Source organism: Camelus bactrianus, chromosome 12 (genome assembly GCF_048773025.1).
Source record: "Camelus bactrianus isolate YW-2024 breed Bactrian camel chromosome 12, ASM4877302v1, whole genome shotgun sequence".
Taxonomy (NCBI): domain Eukaryota; kingdom Metazoa; phylum Chordata; class Mammalia; order Artiodactyla; family Camelidae; genus Camelus; species Camelus bactrianus.
Window position 1 is genome coordinate 7,585,342 of NC_133550.1, and position 18,699 is coordinate 7,604,040.

Below are 18,699 nucleotides of genomic sequence, written 5' to 3' on the forward strand. Positions count from 1 at the left end.
CTGGACAGCTGTAAGGCAGATTTCAGCATTCTTGTGCCAGAAACAGGAATTCCAGTTATCCAGAGAGCTCATTCAGCAGTGCCTCTTTGCTTCCCTGTTTGAGACATTTCTCCCAACATAACAAAATAGTTACCATAACAGGCAGACCCAAAATACTGAAAGGACTTCCATTTGCTAATACAGGCATTTTTATTTGAAAATTTAAAACTCTCTGGCACATTTAGATCTGAGCATTTAGATTTTGACTTTGGGTATATATGTGAATAACTTCAGTGATTTGTGGGTTAAATAGGCAATATATCGATCTTAAAAGTTAAAGCAAACTTAGGTTCTTGCCCCAATATTAAACACTTAAAACTTAGTTTTTTTGTTCTCTTACTTTTGACTTCTTCAGATTCATGCAGTTTTAGTGCTTTCTGCTGAGGCTTGAGCCAGAAGGCCACAAAAACCACAAAGTCAGTAGTTAACATTCTAGGCATATAACAACTAAGGACTGCAGGAATGAGAGAAATGCAGACCATGCTGTGATTTGCAGACCCTACTACATCTACATTAAGCAGCTGGATGTTAGGGAAAAATTAGTAGATAAATTCTTTCCTGATACTGGCACTATCTGCTGTCTTCTATGGTCTTGTAATGGGCAGATGCCTTCTTGCCTCAGAAAAGCCCCTTTTCTTTCTTCATCTGGAGCTGCTTCCAGCCAGGCAGAGCAGCAAATTGCCCTCTTGTGATGCCAAACACAGAAACAAAGTCCTGTTCAGAGAGGTAATTCTAAGAGCGAAAACAAAGTTTCTAGTTAGAAGGGAGACATGGCACCTGTCAATGCTAAAGGAGTGGGGAAAGTGGGGCTGAGAGAGTCCCAGGGAGTTTCTTGAGGCGAAGTAGAATGAATTTTCCAGAAAGTCTGTAATAGACTTAAATTATTCATTAGAGGATTACTTAGCCTGTGGACTCCCACCTTGGCCTGTGGAAGCGCTGACTGGATTCTCTGTTCTCACAGTCCCACCTGGTGCCCATTTCTTGCCAGAAGGACAAGGAATGGGTTATACATTATGTATGAATTCTAAACGTTAGACTTTGGCTGAATGGAGAACTAAATCGAGTGATGGTTTTCCTTGCTTATCAGCCACTCTTATCCAGACATTTTCAAATGCAAGATCAGGTAGATCTTGTTGAGAGCATAAACTCTAACGTTTATTTATTGATTAGTGAATATTTTCTGTCCAAGTAAAATTATTAAGATATGGCCTCTGTTTTCAGGAAAGCTGTAGTCCAGATACTTAAGACTTGGTTAGATAAGACATTGTGGAAAATCCAGAGACCCTTCCCCTTCCAGGTGGAAAAAAGTTAGTCAACATGAATATATTAATTCAATCAACCAAAACTTAATGAGTGCCTGTGATCTACCAGGCACCATTTTTGGTGCTGAAAAGCTGAGACTGTGATGGTGAACAAAACAGACAAGGTCCTTGCTTTTAAGGATATCACTGGAGTGGGGCAGGTAGCCGGTGACCAAGTATAGCGACTGGAGGGGTGAGGGGAGCAGTATCAGGGTGGTCAGGGGAAGCCTTCCTGGGGGAGGGGGGTGACATGGCAGCTGAGACCTAACTAATGAGGAGGAACTGGCTCTCTGATGATCTGGGAGAAAAATGTTTTTTCAGGCAGAAGCAATAGGAAGTATAAAGGCTCAGAGGCTGAAACAGGCATGGTCAAGGAACAGAAAGGCAGCCTCTGGCTGGCAGATGGTAAGTGAAGAGTGTCGTGGTCTGTGAGGTGCAATCAGAGGTGGGCAGGGCCAGACTACAGGGCTTTGATGGCCACCAAAAAGCCTTTGGATTCTTTTCTAAGTACAGTGGGAAGCCAGTTGAGCAGTTTTAAATAGAGAAACGTCTTCTGTTTTAGAAGCCCACTGGTTGTTATATGGGGAACAGACTGTAGGGACCGGGGTGGAAACCAGCTGGGAGACTGTTGAAGTGGTCCATGACGGCTGGACCACACTGGCAGCAGAAAGATGGAGAGCAGTGGATGGAGGCTGGCTGATGGGCTGATGCCAGAGGTGAGGAAAAAGGATCAAGAAGGAGCTCTGGGTGTGGGGCTTGAGCTCCTGGGTAGTTCAGATACCTCCTGAGTGCTTACTGTGTTCCAGGTCTGTCCTGGCCATTTACAGGGATGGTGTTTTGCTCATGGAGAGCTCCACTTACATCAGACAGTTCCCTCAGTCACTCACCTCCTTTTTGGCAGGGTTCACATCCTCAGGCAGCTCCTGATTCTGATTTTTCAGCAGAACTTCTATGGGGTAATATTTTGGCTCAGAATTCAGGGAGAGGGTTGTGTCCTTCATGCCCTAGGGAAGATAAGAGCATAAACACAGGAAAAAAGACTGTTTAAGTGTGTGCAGTTGAAGTTCTGTGTGTATAATATTTAACATTATGGTTTTTACCACTTCACACTTTATAATCATCTTTTAGAACAAGAGTCCCCAAAACTGGCTGCATGTCAGAATCATCTAGGAATCTAGATGACTCAGATATGGGGGTCTTTCTTGGGAAGCTGATTCAGCAAGTCTAAGGTAAATCCTGTATAGCCAGTTTGGCATAAATGCTGTGCTTAAACCTCATTTAAATACTGTGATCACATCCTTTCTCTTGGTACTTAGGCTCTACATTTCCAGCCTTCAAATGACTTCAAATTGAAGTCATACTCTCTTGAGTGCATTTTAAAGATGCTACATTGCCATTAGCTTCGGATTTTTTTTTTTAAGCTTTGGAATCTTGAGTTTGTAGAACAGAAAGGACAAAACTGCCTGATGGTTTGGACAGTGGTACCAGGCACTTGTCCTGATGTTAAAGGTTCCTGGCCAGACGCTCCAGTTCTTTTAGCCATTAAAATAGGGGTTACGGCCTGAGTTTCTGGGGATGCCACTGTCAGAAACTGATAAATATATTATTTGGGTTAGAAGCTTATTTCTGAAAATACTGCCAGTAAATTTAATCTGCTCTGAATGACAGAGTTGAGTAATAAAATTTGTTTTTGTTTCTGCTGTTTTCTTTTTAAACAGCAAGAGCGTTCTAAATTCTGGAAGGCAGTAAAATAAGGAACTTGGCTCTGAGACCTGCTTTTCTACTGATTAAAACAATCTTCATATCAAATTAGACAACCAGGGAGATACTGAGAAGGACATGAGAGGGCTTCGCCCATGTGGCATTGGTAGCATTTGCGGTTCCTTTCTGGCTCTGGTTGTCTGAGTGACTTGCTCCTCCAAGAAACTCACAGCAGTGATTCTTATGATAGCAGCAGCGTCTCCCAGCTCTTCTTTTAACTGTTCGTATGATTTCCCTGCCTGAGAAGAAGAGATAGAAGACACAGGATGAGATGGTGCTTACAGAGGAGGGACATCTCCAGCCTAGTCTCGAGAGAAGCAAAAGAGCCAGGGAATCAGAAGACATTTCAGGGATAAGCAAAAATGAAAATCAGGGGGAAGGTATATAGCTCAGTAGTACAGTGCATGCCTAGCATGAATGAGGTCCTGGGTTCAATCCCCACCACCTCCATCAAAAAAATAAATAAGCAAACCTAGCTACCTCCCCCACAATAAACAAGCAAACAAACAAGAAAACCCCCCTTCTGGGTCTGTGCAGGGTTGGAAGTTGCTTAAACACGATCTTCATTCTTTGCTAGTGGCCCCTCAGTCCTCCATACTGAAGACATAGCAGTTGACTAGGGATCAGAAAAACCGTCTTCTTCCTACTGGGTTAATTGTGACTTTAGACAAAGAACTTCTCTAAGCTTCCTCATCTGTGACCCAGGAAACAACGTTTGCAGTAGTTATCAGGATGTAAAGTTCAAAATAATGTGTGTGGATGTACTTCATGAACTTCGTTACTTTACACTGCTTGTTCCTGAGACAAGCTGAGAATTCTTTAACTGGACTTAGTGGTGTAGTGGGTGGGAAAGAGAAGGAAAGTAAAAAGTAGGGAGGGGAGACGGAGCAGGGCAATGTGGTCCTGGGTTGACTCAGCCCCAGAGTACCCTGCCTTCCCACGGAGCGCTTTGTGCTGAGTGCGCTGGCAGTAAGAACGCCCCCCACCCCGTTCTCGGTTCTTACGCTCCAAATGTGAGAGTCCCAGGCCAAGAACCAGCCTGTGAAGGTGGGAGGCTCGAAGCCCTGTTTAACGATGAGGATTGGCGTGCCAGCATCTCGGCCACCGGGGTGAGTGAGCAGGTACTCCTGGGCTGTAGCGAGCGCTCGCTCCTTCTCTGTGGCGTTGGCCTCAGCCCCAATCCATAAGAACACCTGTTGTGGGAGAGGTTGAATGCTGTTAATGCGCTCAGGCCAAGGACCAAGTAGTAGATCATACGTGCTGCCCTGTCTTCCCCCTCAGCAGTTCACAGCCTCAGCACAGAAAGGTTTTCTCAGAATCATCTTGATTTGTGATTTTAATTGCCACATTATCCACATGATCTCCCAAATCTGCATCTCCAGTACAGATCTCTCTCTCTCTGAACTTCAGCCTCCCGAATCCAACTTCTTGCAAAACACCTTCCCTTTGCTGCCTCAAAGCACCACAAATACAGCACCCCCAAAGTGTAGCTCTTCTTTTCTAAACTTGTGTCTGTGTCCCCATTCTTGGTGTCTATCTAATTACCTAAGGCAGTAACGTTGGAGTCATCCGACATGCCTTCCACACACCAACCCTTGGCCAGTTTACCTCCTATGCTTTTATCAAATCTGCCACCTTCCCTGCATCCTTGCTCCACTGCCCCTGTGTGGTCCTGCAGCTGCTCTTACTGGACTGTGACGATGGTCTGCCTACAGTCTTCTCTTTTTTCTCACCCCATCTCACTCTCCTACACTTGCTGGAGTCATCTATCTAAAGCACAGTCTGACCATGTCACTCACCTGCTCAAATTTCAGCAGCTTCCCAGGATAAGTTTCAAACTTCTTGACATGGCAGGTAAGGCCCACACACAATTCTGTAGCTTCACCTCTAGGGTGCTCTTTAACTCTGTCTTATGCTCTGAAAATATTATTTGTAGTCCCTGTGTACTAGACTATTTCCGGCCTTGCTTTTCCTTTGCACAGAATGCCCGCTTTACCTGATTAATGCCTGCTTATCCTCTGAGATTCAGCCTGGGAGCCCTCTCCTCCAGAAAGTCTTCTCTGAGTTCCTAACCTGTGTTGAGTGCCCCTAATTTGTGCTTGCACGGCACCTTGTATGTACCTCCATCATAGAAAAAATGATGTATCTGCGTCTGCCCCCCACCCCCAACTCTGAGATAGGACAAGGCCCTCTCCCTTGGTGACACCACGCCCAGCACAGTGATTAGAACAGGGGAGGTGCTGAGTATGCCTGCTGAGCCAAATTGAAGAAAATGGGACGCGGCAGAGGGGTTGCCTTGAAGACGTCTCTTTCACATCCTTTTGTTCCCTAAAAGGCCCACATCTCTGGGTGTGGAGCCTGCTGCAGTTGGTCCTGGGAGAATGGAGTGCATGCAGACAGGATGCTCTGATTTTCCCAGAGCAGAGTGGGAAAATTCCCAGGATGGTGAGTTTTAAAAACATTGTATTCCCTCCAACCCTGGCAAAACGCAGACCCTTCCTTTAGTCACCACTGACAAGCGTTTGGTTGGCTTGGGGGTGGTCTGGGGCTACCCTGGGTTTATCCGGGGTGTGTGGGGGTACTACACAAAAAATAGACTAAGAGGGTCTTTGTCATTTGTTCCAAGCTTCTGGCTATGTCTTACCTGGTCCCACGTATCCAGGAGCATTACATCACCTGGGTTCAGGTCGTCCTGGGTGAAGTCTGTGATCTCAGTGACAATGAACCGGCCAGTCTTATTGGAACATTCAAAGAGACGGGGCTGGACATCTAGGATTTCCTGCTGTAGTCTGCAATACAGTCCATTTAGAGGAAGCAAGCTGTTGAGAAATCACATGCAGTTCACAAGTCTGGGAGGCAGGGGGAGCCAGGAGGGATGCTGTGGTCCTGTACCTTTTGTCATTGGCGTAGGGAGTTTTCCCTCCCAGCAGGTCCCAGAACTCAGCCGGCTCCTGGCCCTCAGCCACCGTGCTCTCGGTGCCATCACAGAGAAACCCGGCCAGCGCCTTAGCCGCTGCCCGCTCATCCCCACCAGACCCCTGCACGTGGGGCAGGGAGAACACAGATGTTACTCACACACAGGCATGATGATGTAGGGGAAAAGCTTCTGGAACTAACAGCTCAGTGTTGCCAGGCTCAGTTACCAAGCCACGGTACCTCAAGACCAGGAGACAGATAGGTTTGTTTTAGTGCTGGGAGGGCTGGGCGGAGGGAGAGGCGGGGGAGAACACAGCGTGGTGGCGAAGGACAGGACTAGACTCTGAAACTCACAGTGGATGTTGTTCTGCCTTCAGTTGGAATTTTAACACCTACTTTTGATTATTTTTTTTTAGAGAAAAAAATTTAAATTTATTTTGTAAATTATATACAGGAAAAGTCACTCTTTTTGCCATATAAGTTCTATGACTCTTGACAAATGCACAGAATCATGCTACCACCAACCACGACAAAAATACGGGACAGTTGCCTCACCCCTGGAAAGAGTTCCCTCAGGCTGCCCCTTTGTAGTCAGACCCTCCTCGAATCCTTAACATCTGGCGACCACTGATCTGCTCTCCATCAGGATAGCTTTGCCTTTTCCAGAATGCCATTAGTGGAGTCATACGCTATGTGGCCTTTGAGTCTGGCTTCTTTCCCCAAACATAATGCGTCTGAGATTCACCCTTGCAGTCGCGGGCATCCCCAGCTTGTTCCTCTGTGAGGCTGGGTCGTATCCCACTGCCTGGATACGCCACTGTCTGGTTTCCCATTCTCCCAGTGAGCTGCTTCCGGTTTTTGGTGATTACGAATAAAGGTGGTATGAACATTCATGTACAGAGTTTTGTGTGAAGATAGTTTTTGATTTCACATGGGTAAATAGCCAGCAGTGGGGTTGCTGGGTCATGCGGTAAGTGTATGTCACGTAAGAAACTGTCAAGTCGTTTCCCAAAGGCCACACTTGCTTTCCCACCAGCAGTGTGTGAGAATTCCCGTTGTTCCTCCTGTCTCCCTCACTTGACATGATCAGTTTTCGTTTAGTCATTCTAATAGGTGTGTAGTGGTATCTCATTGTGGTTTTCATTTGCATTTCCCTAATGACTAATGATGTTGAGTATCTTTTCCTGTTCAAACCTCTTTTGTAAAAACAATTTTAGTGCTTTTTAATGCAGATGCACTTTGAATTGACAAAAATCACATTTGTAGTGTTTCTGTTCACTATTAATGCCTATCCTATTGCAATCCACCAAACTGGTGTGGAAAGATGGACTTGTCCAGCCTCCATCCGTTTAGAAGTTTATGGAGTGTCTCCTGGGTGTGAGCGGTGCTGTTAGTGAGTTTCTAGGTGGAGGCCTGATCGTGGGGAGCGCTGTCCGTCCCTCTGAAGGCCCTTGGGGAACAGCTGCTCTTTTTGAAGACTGCTCCAGCTTCCTCCTTAGTTCCATTGCCTTTGCTGACAGGAGGGTGGGCTCAGGGCTGGGCTCTGAGGGGCTGGTGTGACTGCTGGGCCCCACTGTCCTACCTTGCCGTACCACAGGTAGTGCTCTGTCTGGGTCCGCAGCAGAAAGACATCGTTGGAGTTTAGGGAGGAGGTGAAGGCTGGAACCTCCACCGCTTTGGTGTTAGATTTGTCATATCCGTGAATCTGGAAGAGCCTCACTGGAGGATCAGGCTCGGCACTTCCCTTCCTGGAAGTCCCGCCCTAGAGAGAGGGAGAAAAGCAGAGCCTGGATCTAAGGTGCACCGTGTGCGCGGAGCACTGGGCTAGCCCTTGTGGGGAACAGGGATGTGCCTGACACCGTCTTTGCCCTGGAGGAGCTTCTGGGCTACCTGGGAGAGGCCGAGCTGAGCTGGAGTTCTGGTGCCAATATTAGCTTTCATTCTGAGACCTCGGGTGCTGGCGCCTTACCTACATCATTCTATGGACCCTCACAATTACTCTGTGAAGTGGGTATTATTGTCCCACAGTATAGATGGAGAAACTGAGGCTTAGAAAGCTGGCTGGTAAATGACAAGGCTAGGACTTGACCACAGACTTGTGTATATCAAACACGTGACATCATACATCCCTGGTAGTGCTTCGCCAGGGCTTCCTGGGAGAAGTGGGACTCGAGTTTGGAGGGGCACATTCGGTCGGGGCAGTGGACAGGGAACGAAATGGCAAATGTGAGGTCTGATGAGGAAACCCACCTGACTGCAGTGAGTGTAGGTTAGGGAGCTGAGGGGAATGCCCCTGTACAGGTAATAGGGATCAGATTATAAAAGACCTTGGACACGAATTAGGCAGTAGTTTGGACTTGAAGCCCTAGGCAGCTGGGATTCACTTCAGTGTCTTAGAGAGATTCCCCTTCTTATCTGCGTCTACCCCAGCCCCGCTCCCCACCCCTCCTCTCCTCTCCTGTAGCCCCCTACTGTAATTTTAGCTGAGGGCTCTCACCTCAAAGATAACCAGCTTTCCTTTGAAGATGGCCATGAAGTGACGTGGCTCCTTCCCCATGGTAACCCGAACCTGTACAGGGGCCCCGTCAAACTGCCGATCCACCTCCACCGCCTGGTATGCCGAGGCTGCCAGCTCATCCTGTGAGGCGTGGCGGCCCTGCAGTGGTGAGAGGGGTGCCGTGGGTCCCTGCTATCCCTGGCCCAAGCTCAGTGGCCAGAGGAAGCGCCAGGACCCAAAGCTGAGAGCCTGCCCCAGGCCTACCTGCCAGATGTACAAGATGTAATGTGGCTTCCCGTTCATCTCGTACGTGTAGAGAACCAGATAGCAGTCTCCCCCATAAAAGAAGCCGTACCACTTGCACTCCACGGGGACCAGCTCCAGGTTTTCAATCCTCCACACCTGAGCATAGAAGGAGACACAATTTCCAAGAGCTGAGAGAAGCACCTGAAGGGAACTGGGCCATGATTAGCAGAGAATCCAGGTGGGTGAGGCGCTAACATCCACTCAGAGTACCCTCCCCTGCTCTGGTGCTGCGTTCCCAGTGGTGAGGGCTTTATCACATTTGCGTGATTTGAATCCTGAGCACTGGATTGTCCCTGGTCAGGTGCATCCCCATCATGGCTCAGAGACTATTTGAATATATCTGCCAGGTGAGTCACTGGTAGCACACTGGGTACCTACCTTTCACTTCCCTGAAGAATTGTGGGGAAACCCTGCAGACTCCTAGAGAATGAGGTGCCAGGGGTGAAAAGGAAGACAAAGCAGACACAGAATCACCTGCCGCCTCCTCTGTGGCGGAGCAGCCAGGAGGGCCAGTGCCCCCTGCCTGCCCTGAGAGTGAATCACCGGGCTTACCTCAGCTTTTCCGTGGCCATCGTCGACCATTCTTTCCTGGGCTGCTACCTCTGGTTTGCTGTGCAGCAGGGTCACATCAAATTTATCCTGGAAAACTTTAGCTGCAGAGAAGGGGTTAGGAGAAGCCAAGTGAGTGAAAAGCATGTCTGCCTGCCTTTCTGGAGAGTCCCAGCAGTGAGAAGGCGATCTGGGGGCAACTGTACCGATTTTACCGATGCTAAACGTTTTCCCCAGGCCCACGGTCTGGTCCTTCACCGACCACTTCTGAAACAGCTGCTTGAACATGGCTGACTCGGCACCGTCGCTGACGGTCTCCACGTTGGTGCTGCTAGGGTAGCCCTTCATCTTGATGAAGTTCTGTGGACACCCCCCCCCCCCACCGCCGAGAGGCAGGTCAGTCAGGGAACGCACTGGGTTCTTTGCTTGGCTGCTGACTCACCCCTTTGAAGCCAGCTGGTAGGATTGCTCCCTTCTAGGAGTCAGAGTCAAATCCTGACTCACCTCTGTCCAGGGACCAAGTTACCTGCTCAAGGAAGGGACTGAGCAGAACATTTTGGCATCTTTTTGTTGTCCTGTCATGATTGTTACTGATTTTTTTTTTTTTTGCAAGATCCTCTATACTATGTTCCTTCATCAATCCTGTTCCCTACGGACTTTGTATCACCCTCATTTCCTAATTTTTGCTTTGCACGTGCATCCTGCTTGTTCGTCTGCCTGGGTTTGCACAACAGCATAAGCTCCTTGAGGACAGGGCCAGTGACCTTGACGTGGGCTATCCCCTTCAATAGTAAAGCCACCTTTATCGAGCAGATGTGTGTGCCAGGCACTGTGCAGAGCACTTTGCAAGTGTTATTTGATCCTCACAAGAGCCCCAGGAGATGGCATCAAACCTGGACTTGAATCCCAGCTTGTCTGTCTGACTTCGAAGTCCACATATGTCACTGCGATGTTATACACACTAGTGCCTTGTGGCCCTCTGAGCACGTGTGAAGTGTTACTGACAATTTTGGGGACAGTACTACACATCTGTAGCTCCTACCAGGGCTTTAGACATGGCTGTCTGTTTCTCAGCCTTCGAGGCTCCTCTTCCTTTCCACACATAGATCTTGGTTCCACTTTGGTCCAGGATGTAGCAGTCCTGAAGCAGTCAGTCAGGGAGAGAAGTGGTTAGCTGTCCAAGACCATAAGGAAGGCCCTTCCCCAAGGCCCGCCTCTGAGGCGTGGTCCGGCCCCACCAAGCCCCGCCCACCCAAGCTCTACTTACGTCGTGGTTCAGTAAGTCCTGCGCCAGAGGCCTCGCTGCTACCTCCACGGCCGCCAGCTGCCCGGCTGAGTCCGAGACACTGGAGAGGGGAGAGGTTAGCCTGAGACGTGAATCGCCAGGCTTACCTCAACTCTTCTACAAAGCTTCTCGTCGTCAGCTGGGTATTTCCCTAGCTTTGTCTTTGTATGGCGTGTCAGGGTAGAGCTTGACATCTTACGACGGGCATGGCTTGAATGCAGACAGAAATGTGATGGACTCCGTTCTCTGGAGGAGACTTTTGTGTCTCTCTCTCCCGAACATTATCCCATCCATATCCCTGGGCATGTAGAGACCCAAGTAAAGGAAGGTCCAGAGACCAGGAAGAGTTGCTAACAAGAATAGATGGTAGCTGCCTCCTTGAGTGGGGAACACCGAGCTCCTTGCAGAAGCTGCATTTTAAAAAGACTGAAAGAAGCCAGGCACCTGCACCCCAAATGAGGAGCCCAGTAGAAGTGCCTGGTTTCTGGGGGACCCCATCCCCCTACTCCAGCTTCTAGCCAGCAGCTAGAAGCTACTCACTGATACAATGTGATGTTTGATTTCTGCTGCTGATCTATGATCTCGTCGGGGACAGCAGGCTTGATAACGGAGCGTTGGCCGAGGGTATCCTGAAGGACCTTCATCAGCTCCGGGCTGGCTGCCTCCTTGTCTCCCTCGATCACTCCTATTTCAGCTCGGCCTCCTCGCTCCCTGTCCCGAATATCCTTTGCCAGAAGCATAGCCTGTAAAGAAGACCGAGGAAGCACTCAGCTTCTGGAGGAGCAGCCTGGATCCCAGACACAGGAATTATCTGATGCTGAGGAGCCCGGGCGAGTCCCAGACTGGTGCACTTGGCTTGTCTCTGAAGCAGATGCTACTCAGAGGCAGGGGTCCCGGCTTGAAGGGCAGGGAAGAGCCGGTGAGGAAGGAAGAAGGAAAGGGCACCGAGGGAGAGAGGGGAGCCGGGAGGAGGAGTGAGCTGCACCTTCAGGCGCTCCCCACTGTTGCTCTCTGGGCCGTTCCACTGGATGATGACCTTCCCGAGGTCCAGCAAGAAGACGTCACCTTGGTTAAAACTGTCCCAGCTCATTTCCACCTGCAGAGGAGACGGAGACGTTACTAGGAGGAGTTCTGAGGTGCTAGGTGGAGAGGCCCTGGGACCAGGACAGACAGGGTCAGGACTTACCTCGGTGGCCCTAATGTTTCTCTTCCCCTTCACATGTAGCAGCCGCTTCACGTCGTAAGTGTTGGTCTCCACGTGCTTCATCCCAGAGGCCACACCCCCCTTCTTGTAGCTGAGGGAACACCATTCGGTTATTTACTGAGCATCTGCTATGTGCTGGGTACTGGGGAGACAGCTATGAATTACACAGATGTAGCCTCTGCCCACGTGGGTGATGACAGTAAATGAGCAAAGTAGATATAGATGGTGGTCGCCACTGCCACAGAAGTGGACTGAGCGATGGGCTTTCTGACAGAGTGGTCAGGGCAGGCTCCAAAGGGATGACATTTGAGCTAACGTATTAAGAGTAGGAACCAACCAACAGAGGACCAGTTCTCCAGACAGAGCCTACGCCAGTGATAAAGTCTGCAGCACGGAAGGGCTTGTTTTGTACTATAAATTGTCTGAACATTGCGGGTGACAGGGAGAGGGGCACAAGGCAGCAGAAGCATTAATGACACCATGGCCTTAAGACGAACTCCCTCCAGGAGTCAGCTCTCCTGCCCCTGGCACTCACCCAACCCAGCCTCCATCCCAGGCATCCCGCGTGCCGGGCACCCAGACAGCCACTGGGAGCAGAGGGCCTTTGTCCCTGCATTTGCTGGAGACTCAGTGTGTACCCAGTAGGTCCACAGTCAGTGGGGACTGCTGACCTTCAAGAAGCTGGCTTTGGACCAGCCTCAGAACTCTCGAGCTCATCCAGAGGAATTCCTCACATGCAAAGTTTTGAGGTGACCGAAGTCCTCAGTTCGTGGAACGTTTCCATCATTGGCCTCTATGAGACCCCTCTCCTGTTGTATTCATGTATTCCCTTTTATCTGCACACCCTGCCCCCCTTCCTCTCTCCAGAGGCGTCCATTCTAACAGTTTAGCACCTATCTTTTTATTTTCACTCTGTTCTATATCTCAAGTCTATTTCTTCCTGTGTTCACTAAGCCCCATGTTTTTAAGATCCGCCCACGTGTCTGGTGTGTATCTGATCCGATGCTTCCAGCTGTAACACAGTGCTGCTTGGTGTCATGGAGTGTTTTTCCTGTCCAGTCTCCCTCCAGGGGGCACTCTGCGTTGCCTGCAGCTGCCCACCACCACTAACGATACTGCTGTGCACATTCAGGTTCACATGCCCTTGTGGACCTGGGAACGGGAGAATTCCTTTGGGTTACAACCCAGAGGTGGGAGCTGCCTCAGCGGCAGCAGACTACTCCCCAGAATGCCGGCCGTCCTCACTCCCACCAGCAGGGCACCAGGGCTCCTATTTTCCCACCGCCTGGCCAACACTTGGCACCACCCAGCTCTCTAATTTGTGCTGCTCTAATAGGTGGAAATGAGAGCTTTGCTTTGATGTGCATTTTCTGATTACTTTCTTCACGTACTCACTGGCCCTTTGGGTTTCCTCTTTGGTAAACTGCGTTTACGTCCTTGCTCTGTGCATAGCTACTCACATGATGCCCTGCTTGAAGTAGCCACGGAAGGTGTCGGATTCATGGTACTGGACCTCCCGGTGCTGCACGGGGCTGCCCCCCAGGTAGTCATCCAGCTGCGTAGTGTAGATGGCTGCGCAGCTCTGCTCATCCTGGGAGGAGTCCTTTCCGATCCAGAAGTGGATGTCCTGGGAGAGGAGACTGCCCACTCTCCGGGTCTGGGATGTAGCCAGAGAGATCAGGTCAGGGGCCAGCTTGCCTCCCCTTCGCTGCCGGCCCCTGTGGTGTGGGAAGGATGCAGCCTACGGTGGCTCGTGTCCTGCCCTTGGTAGGCCTGGGCCCTCTGCCTCCCTGCAATGGCCCCTATGCAGACCTGCTATGTCACTCAAGCCCTAGCAGCCCAAATCCCGCCCCCCCCACCCCATATTTGGGGAAAGTTGACAGCTTATTTTCTCAAAATAAATGGCGGCCAGTGGGGATCTTTTCCAGGTTGGACCGCAGACTCAGCGCCTGCACTCACACAGCCGGCGCAGGTCTGCTGTCCGTCCGCCGGGGCTCCGTCAGCACTGTCCACGTGGGAGGTGGTTCCCTCCACGAGAATGGGCGCCCTGAGGCCAGAGACGGCCTTGGGTCTACCTGGCCTCTCCCCGCCGCACTTTCGCCTGGGGTCTGGGCCCAAGGCGGGGAAGTGCCGCCGTGGGCCGCTTGCCGAGGTTCAGGCTGCAGGCCGCACCCCCACCCTCTGTGCAAAGTGTAAAACCCCCCCTAAGAGTGGCCTCTGAGAGTCAACCTGGAGGCCTGTCGGGTGTAACACCGAGGAAGCTCAGGCTGTGTACCGGGGCCTGGTGAACCTCATCCACAGACCTCACAGCGGAGCCCCGGGACCGGCCCTCCGGGAGGGACTCCGGGAGTGGAGGGTGGCGCTCACCGAGAGGATGATGTAACAGTCCCCCTCGTAGAAGCTGCCGTGGGCACTCAGGGGCACCAGCGCCAGCTCCATTTTCTGGAAGGACAAGGGGTGTGTATCGGCTGCATTCTCTCCCCCCTCGCCTTGGACCCCACGCCTCCCCTTTCCCTCCATCATTTGGCACAGGCTGCAGGGAGAGGTCAGGAGCTGTCCCCACAGGGTGTGGCAGCCAGCCACAGGATTAGCCGGGCCACCTCTCTGGCCTCTGCTGAACTCCCTCTGAGTCTGGGTGCCTGTCCTCCCCCCCTCCTCCTCCTACTGCCTGCTTGGTCTCCTCTTGCTATGCTGTGAACCTCACACTCAGTCCTCTGCAGAGAAGAGAGCTGGTGCCAGCCATCAAGTGAAAGCTGCCTCTGAGCTGCTGCGCGGGCGCCTCCGGCGCTGCTCCTGACCCCGACCACCCAGAGCTGGCCAAGGCCCAAGAGAACAGGATGCAGGGTTCTGAGGAGCTCTGGGGGTTGAGTGTCAGCAGTACGTGGGGCTCATATTTGGAATCTAGGTTGGAGCCCCGATGTGTCTGTCACCCGCATGTCTGGCTTGTCCCAGGAGGGCCATTCACCTGGCAGCAAATGTGGACTTTCCCCAAGTAAGCAAACCTGCAGTCATATTTGCATGTATTCTATGTAAAACACATGTGTTAAATGTGAAGTGTTAAATAGCCCACACTTTGTGTAACTTAGTGCCTATTAATTTTTAAATAAACTGGGAGCCTTGAAACAGTGGGAGTAAGCTGGGCTCTCACTGGCTCTGAGCGGCTAGAGAGCTGAGGCTCCCACTCCTGACGGAGGGTGGTGAAGTGGGGCGTCACCTCTGCGTTCTGTGCGGCAGCCGCTCATGGGTTCAGAGCAGGGAGGTCGGGGTGGGGGTGGGGGGACCTCACATCTGGCAGGTGGAGCTGCCCAGGCCGGGTGGTTCCCAGCAATAGACTGCCGGAGGCTAGACTGCTGGGGCTGGAGGTCAGCCAGCGGGGCTTAAGCCCCAGAGCGGGAACGGATGAGCAGGCCCGGTCTCCGCAATGGCCTTGGCCTCCCTACTACTTTGCAGGAGTCAGAGCGCCCTGTGGAAGACAGGTTCCACTGCCCTAACAGAAGCGGCCAGGAGTCTCGGGTCTCCTGGGTGGGCCAGGCCCCTGCCATCTCTCCAGGGCATTTACTGCAAGTGAAGGACATTTCCTCCACCTGTCACCTACCTGCTCCGAGCACCCGGGAGGGGTCAAGGATAGGAAAATATGCACCCTGGTGCTGGCTCAATGTTGCCAAAACGCAGGCAGGAAACTAAGGAGGGTGGGCGGGCCGTCATCCAGCAGACCAGAGATGCCCCACCCAGCTCAGCTCACCTCTATTCTCCAGGTGATGATCCCAGGGTCATTGCCCACAGCCCTGAAGGCGCTGCTCAGAGACATGCTGCTGTCTTCCTGGGCCTGGAACATCACAGAGCAAGCGGGGAGATGACAGCAGGCATCCAGCCAGCTTTCCTCCTAAGTCACTTCCCAATTGCTTATCAGCCATCCGGCCACGTCCTTGTGGTGCATCCCTGCACTGTCTCACAGCTGAGGGAAATGACTTGTCCAAGATCACGTCTCAAGCCTGGCTGGCTCGGGGATCCCCACCGGAAGTTCTGCTCCCCACTTGCCCCTTCCCTAGTTAGGAGCTCTAGTAACAGCCACAGTTATTTACCGAAGGGACGACAAATATGTTAAGCCCTGTGTTGATTCACTTTATGTCGTCTCATTTAATTCTCCTAAGCTGAGTATATTTTCTTCACCTTATATTGTGGGAAAATCGAGATTCAGAGAGGTTAAATAATTTATTCAAGTTCACACACTAGGACGAAATCCGTATCTGATCCTAAAACCTGTGCTCTTTTTTTTAGTCACTTTGATGTACTGCAACCCTTCCTAATTTATCTAAAGTCAGTGGCACACGGGACTGAAAAGCTGATGTCAGAATATGTACTTCCAAACTGGGTTTCCTTCTCGTTCTCGTTCCAACTCTTCCCAGATCCCCTGCTTTGCCAGGTCCTCTCCACACTCAACTCTTCGGACTTTTCCTTTCCAGACTATTTTCTTTTAAGTAAACTATCCTAAAACTCAACCCATCTTGCTTTTGTCATATGACTAACGCGTTCCCTGTGCCTCACAGAAGAAAAAGTAAAATGGCAAGGCTGGGCCTGGGACACAGAGCACAGGGCGCCAGCAGGGGAAGGCGGGCGAGGCCCGTGGGCAGACGCCCTCCTCGCCACCCCACCCTGACCGAGCCAGTGGTGCTGCGGGGATGGGGAGAGGTGAAGGGAAGCCCTGCGGGCTGTGTGCGGTCTCTAGTCAACGTGCGTCTAGGGTTATCAAGCACCGACACGCATCTGTGGTCACACGGGCTGTAGACAATGAAAATGCTGGCCTGGTCCTTGCTCTCAAGGGGCTTGCAGTCCGATGATAATACACATCAGTGTGTACTGTGAATGCTCCCGAGAGGCAAAGGAAAAAGGATTCATTTGATGGATTTACATAGGACGAAAAAACACTCAGAAAGGACTAGCTGAGGTTTTGCAGTTTGGAGGCACGCTGTGCTTATTAAGAGGGGCACGTCTAGCCATTCTTTCCCTGAGCCTTGGTGGGGGAGCCCAGGGTTGGAGAATATGTGCCATTACCTAGTATGGACATTGGCAAAACAACCAAAGACAAACAAAAACCTCCCTTTGTCTACTCGCTGCCATAGTAGGCCTAAAGCTGAGCAGTGACGCGTAACAGCCAGTATTTGAGGACTTAATTTGATAGCTGGCCCTGCCCCGCCCTATGCTGCTCAGAATTGCCAGGAAATATTTGTTCAGGTTTTCTTCAGACCCTAGATTTCAGTCATTAAAGGTAAATGCTGTGACCCAGCTAAGGGAAGGGGCCAAGGGGCAGTGAATTCATTCCTTGGAGACAGAGAAGTGTCAGCCTGGTAAAGGCCAAACCAAAGGCACTGACTAGGACTGTGAGTCCAGGGGCCAGAAGCAGTCCCGTTTCCCAGCAGGGCCAGGGCCCCCAAAATGCAGGAGAGGACATGCTCAAAGAAGGGCCTTACTGCCACATTGGAACACCCAGAAAATGCGGTTCCATCTGTGACAGCAAAGCCCTCCAAGCTTGGTCTCTCCCTAGTCCCCAAGTCCTAACTTAACTCAGCACCCTGAGACCACCGCACAAGCCCCTGGGTGGGTCCAGTGGCCTTTAATTCCTACTGACAGTCCTATAAATGGACCCTAAGCAGAGGAAGCTGCTTTTAACTTCTGCCTTGCCCCATTCCATCCTTCTGAGATGGGTAAATGGAGTCTTCCCCAGCTTTTGAAAATGTGCCTTATGTTTAGTGGTCTCTAAAAGACACCTCAACTTCTCAGCAGGAAGTCTGCAAAACTGGTCACAAAGTCCTGGTTTAACCCTTTAAAAGCCTCATCCAAGAAGACAAAGTCAAGGAAATTTCCATCTCCTCTTCCTTTTCTTTCTCATTCAGTAAACTTGCTCTACTGACGTGAACCCATAAGCCAGAAAGACCTTACCTTGCCTTCTCTCTCACCAGCAGTCCCAGTTCTCTGGCAGGGAAGCAGCAGTGCTGACGAGGAACCACGCCAAGGTGGGAGGCTCCAGGCCCTGCTGCCTTAGCTTAGTAATGGCTGCACGGACACCAGGTTATATTTGCTTGGATTTGCATCTTAACCGCATTTTCCAAGTCCTGGCCAATCACGGCCAACCTAACCCTGGGCTTGACTTATTCAAACCAGAGGGAAAGCTTTGTCTGTTCCTATTCAAAACAGCAAAAACAATAAGAGCAGACTTTTAAAAGCTTCTGTTCTTTTAACTCCCGCTCCACGCCCTGATCTAATTGATTTTTTTAAAGTGCACAGCCCATCAATAATGCAGGAAAGAGGGAGGATATGAAATTTGCCATATTGTAGATATGGATGCATTACACTGATGACTGGAGGCAGGGGCTGCCCGCTCAGCGCCTGCCATGTCCAGGCTGGCGAGGGCCTCCCTGAGAAGCTTCTGGGCATTTCTCAAAGGGGAAGTCTGAGAGATGCTAGGAGCATGTTAGTAGGTCATCTTGTTTTGCCCCTTTGGGTCTCTCTTGGAGTCAAGAGGTCAGTCCAATCAGTACCTGAGTGCCTACTATGTGCCAAGAACCATGCTGGGCTCTGTGTTTCAAGGGTCCTGGTTTGGGAAAGTCAGTAAGGGGCACAGGGGAATGAAGCCTCCAAGTCCCTTGGGGCTTCTGGTTCGCCCCCAGAAGTCAATAGGACACCAAGCATATGCTTATTAAGCACCTGGATGACAGTGGCCTTGATTCCACAGGGGGGCCAGGAAGGGCTAACGTAGCCCGACTTCTGTTACCTGAGCAAAACCCCAGTGCTGAGTGCGCAGCTGGTCTCCCAGCCCAGGCGCTCCAGCTTCGTCTTGACAGAA

The 18,699-nt window shown here is 51.0% G+C and overlaps 1 protein-coding gene across 6 annotated transcripts; it reads right to left on the minus strand.

Moving 5' to 3' along the window:
• Positions 1-165: 165 nt before the first annotated feature.
• On the minus strand, positions 166-18,602 carry AVIL (advillin). 6 transcript variants are annotated; one of them, XM_010946341.3, is made up of 19 exons: positions 15,601-18,602; positions 14,226-14,300; positions 13,319-13,515; positions 11,841-11,949; positions 11,640-11,750; positions 11,195-11,397; positions 10,637-10,715; positions 10,412-10,510; positions 9,576-9,729; positions 9,373-9,473; positions 8,779-8,916; positions 8,515-8,673; positions 7,600-7,779; positions 5,994-6,139; positions 5,746-5,890; positions 4,106-4,294; positions 3,272-3,340; positions 2,228-2,344; positions 166-771 (listed from the first exon to the last, which is right to left on the minus strand). In XM_010946341.3, exons 1-19 carry the CDS (start codon positions 15,691-15,693, stop codon positions 658-660), a joined length of 2,478 nt encoding a protein of 825 aa, XP_010944643.1. In that variant the 5' UTR covers positions 15,694-18,602; the 3' UTR covers positions 166-657. The 6 variants fall into 6 exon arrangements, with proteins under 6 accessions (XP_010944643.1, XP_074230732.1, XP_074230733.1 ...); XM_074374631.1 differs by having other exon boundaries at positions 9,373-9,729; positions 11,640-11,949; positions 15,601-15,684; positions 17,796-18,602; XM_074374632.1 differs by having other exon boundaries at positions 9,373-9,729.
• Between the last annotated feature and the right edge of the window lie 97 nt (positions 18,603-18,699).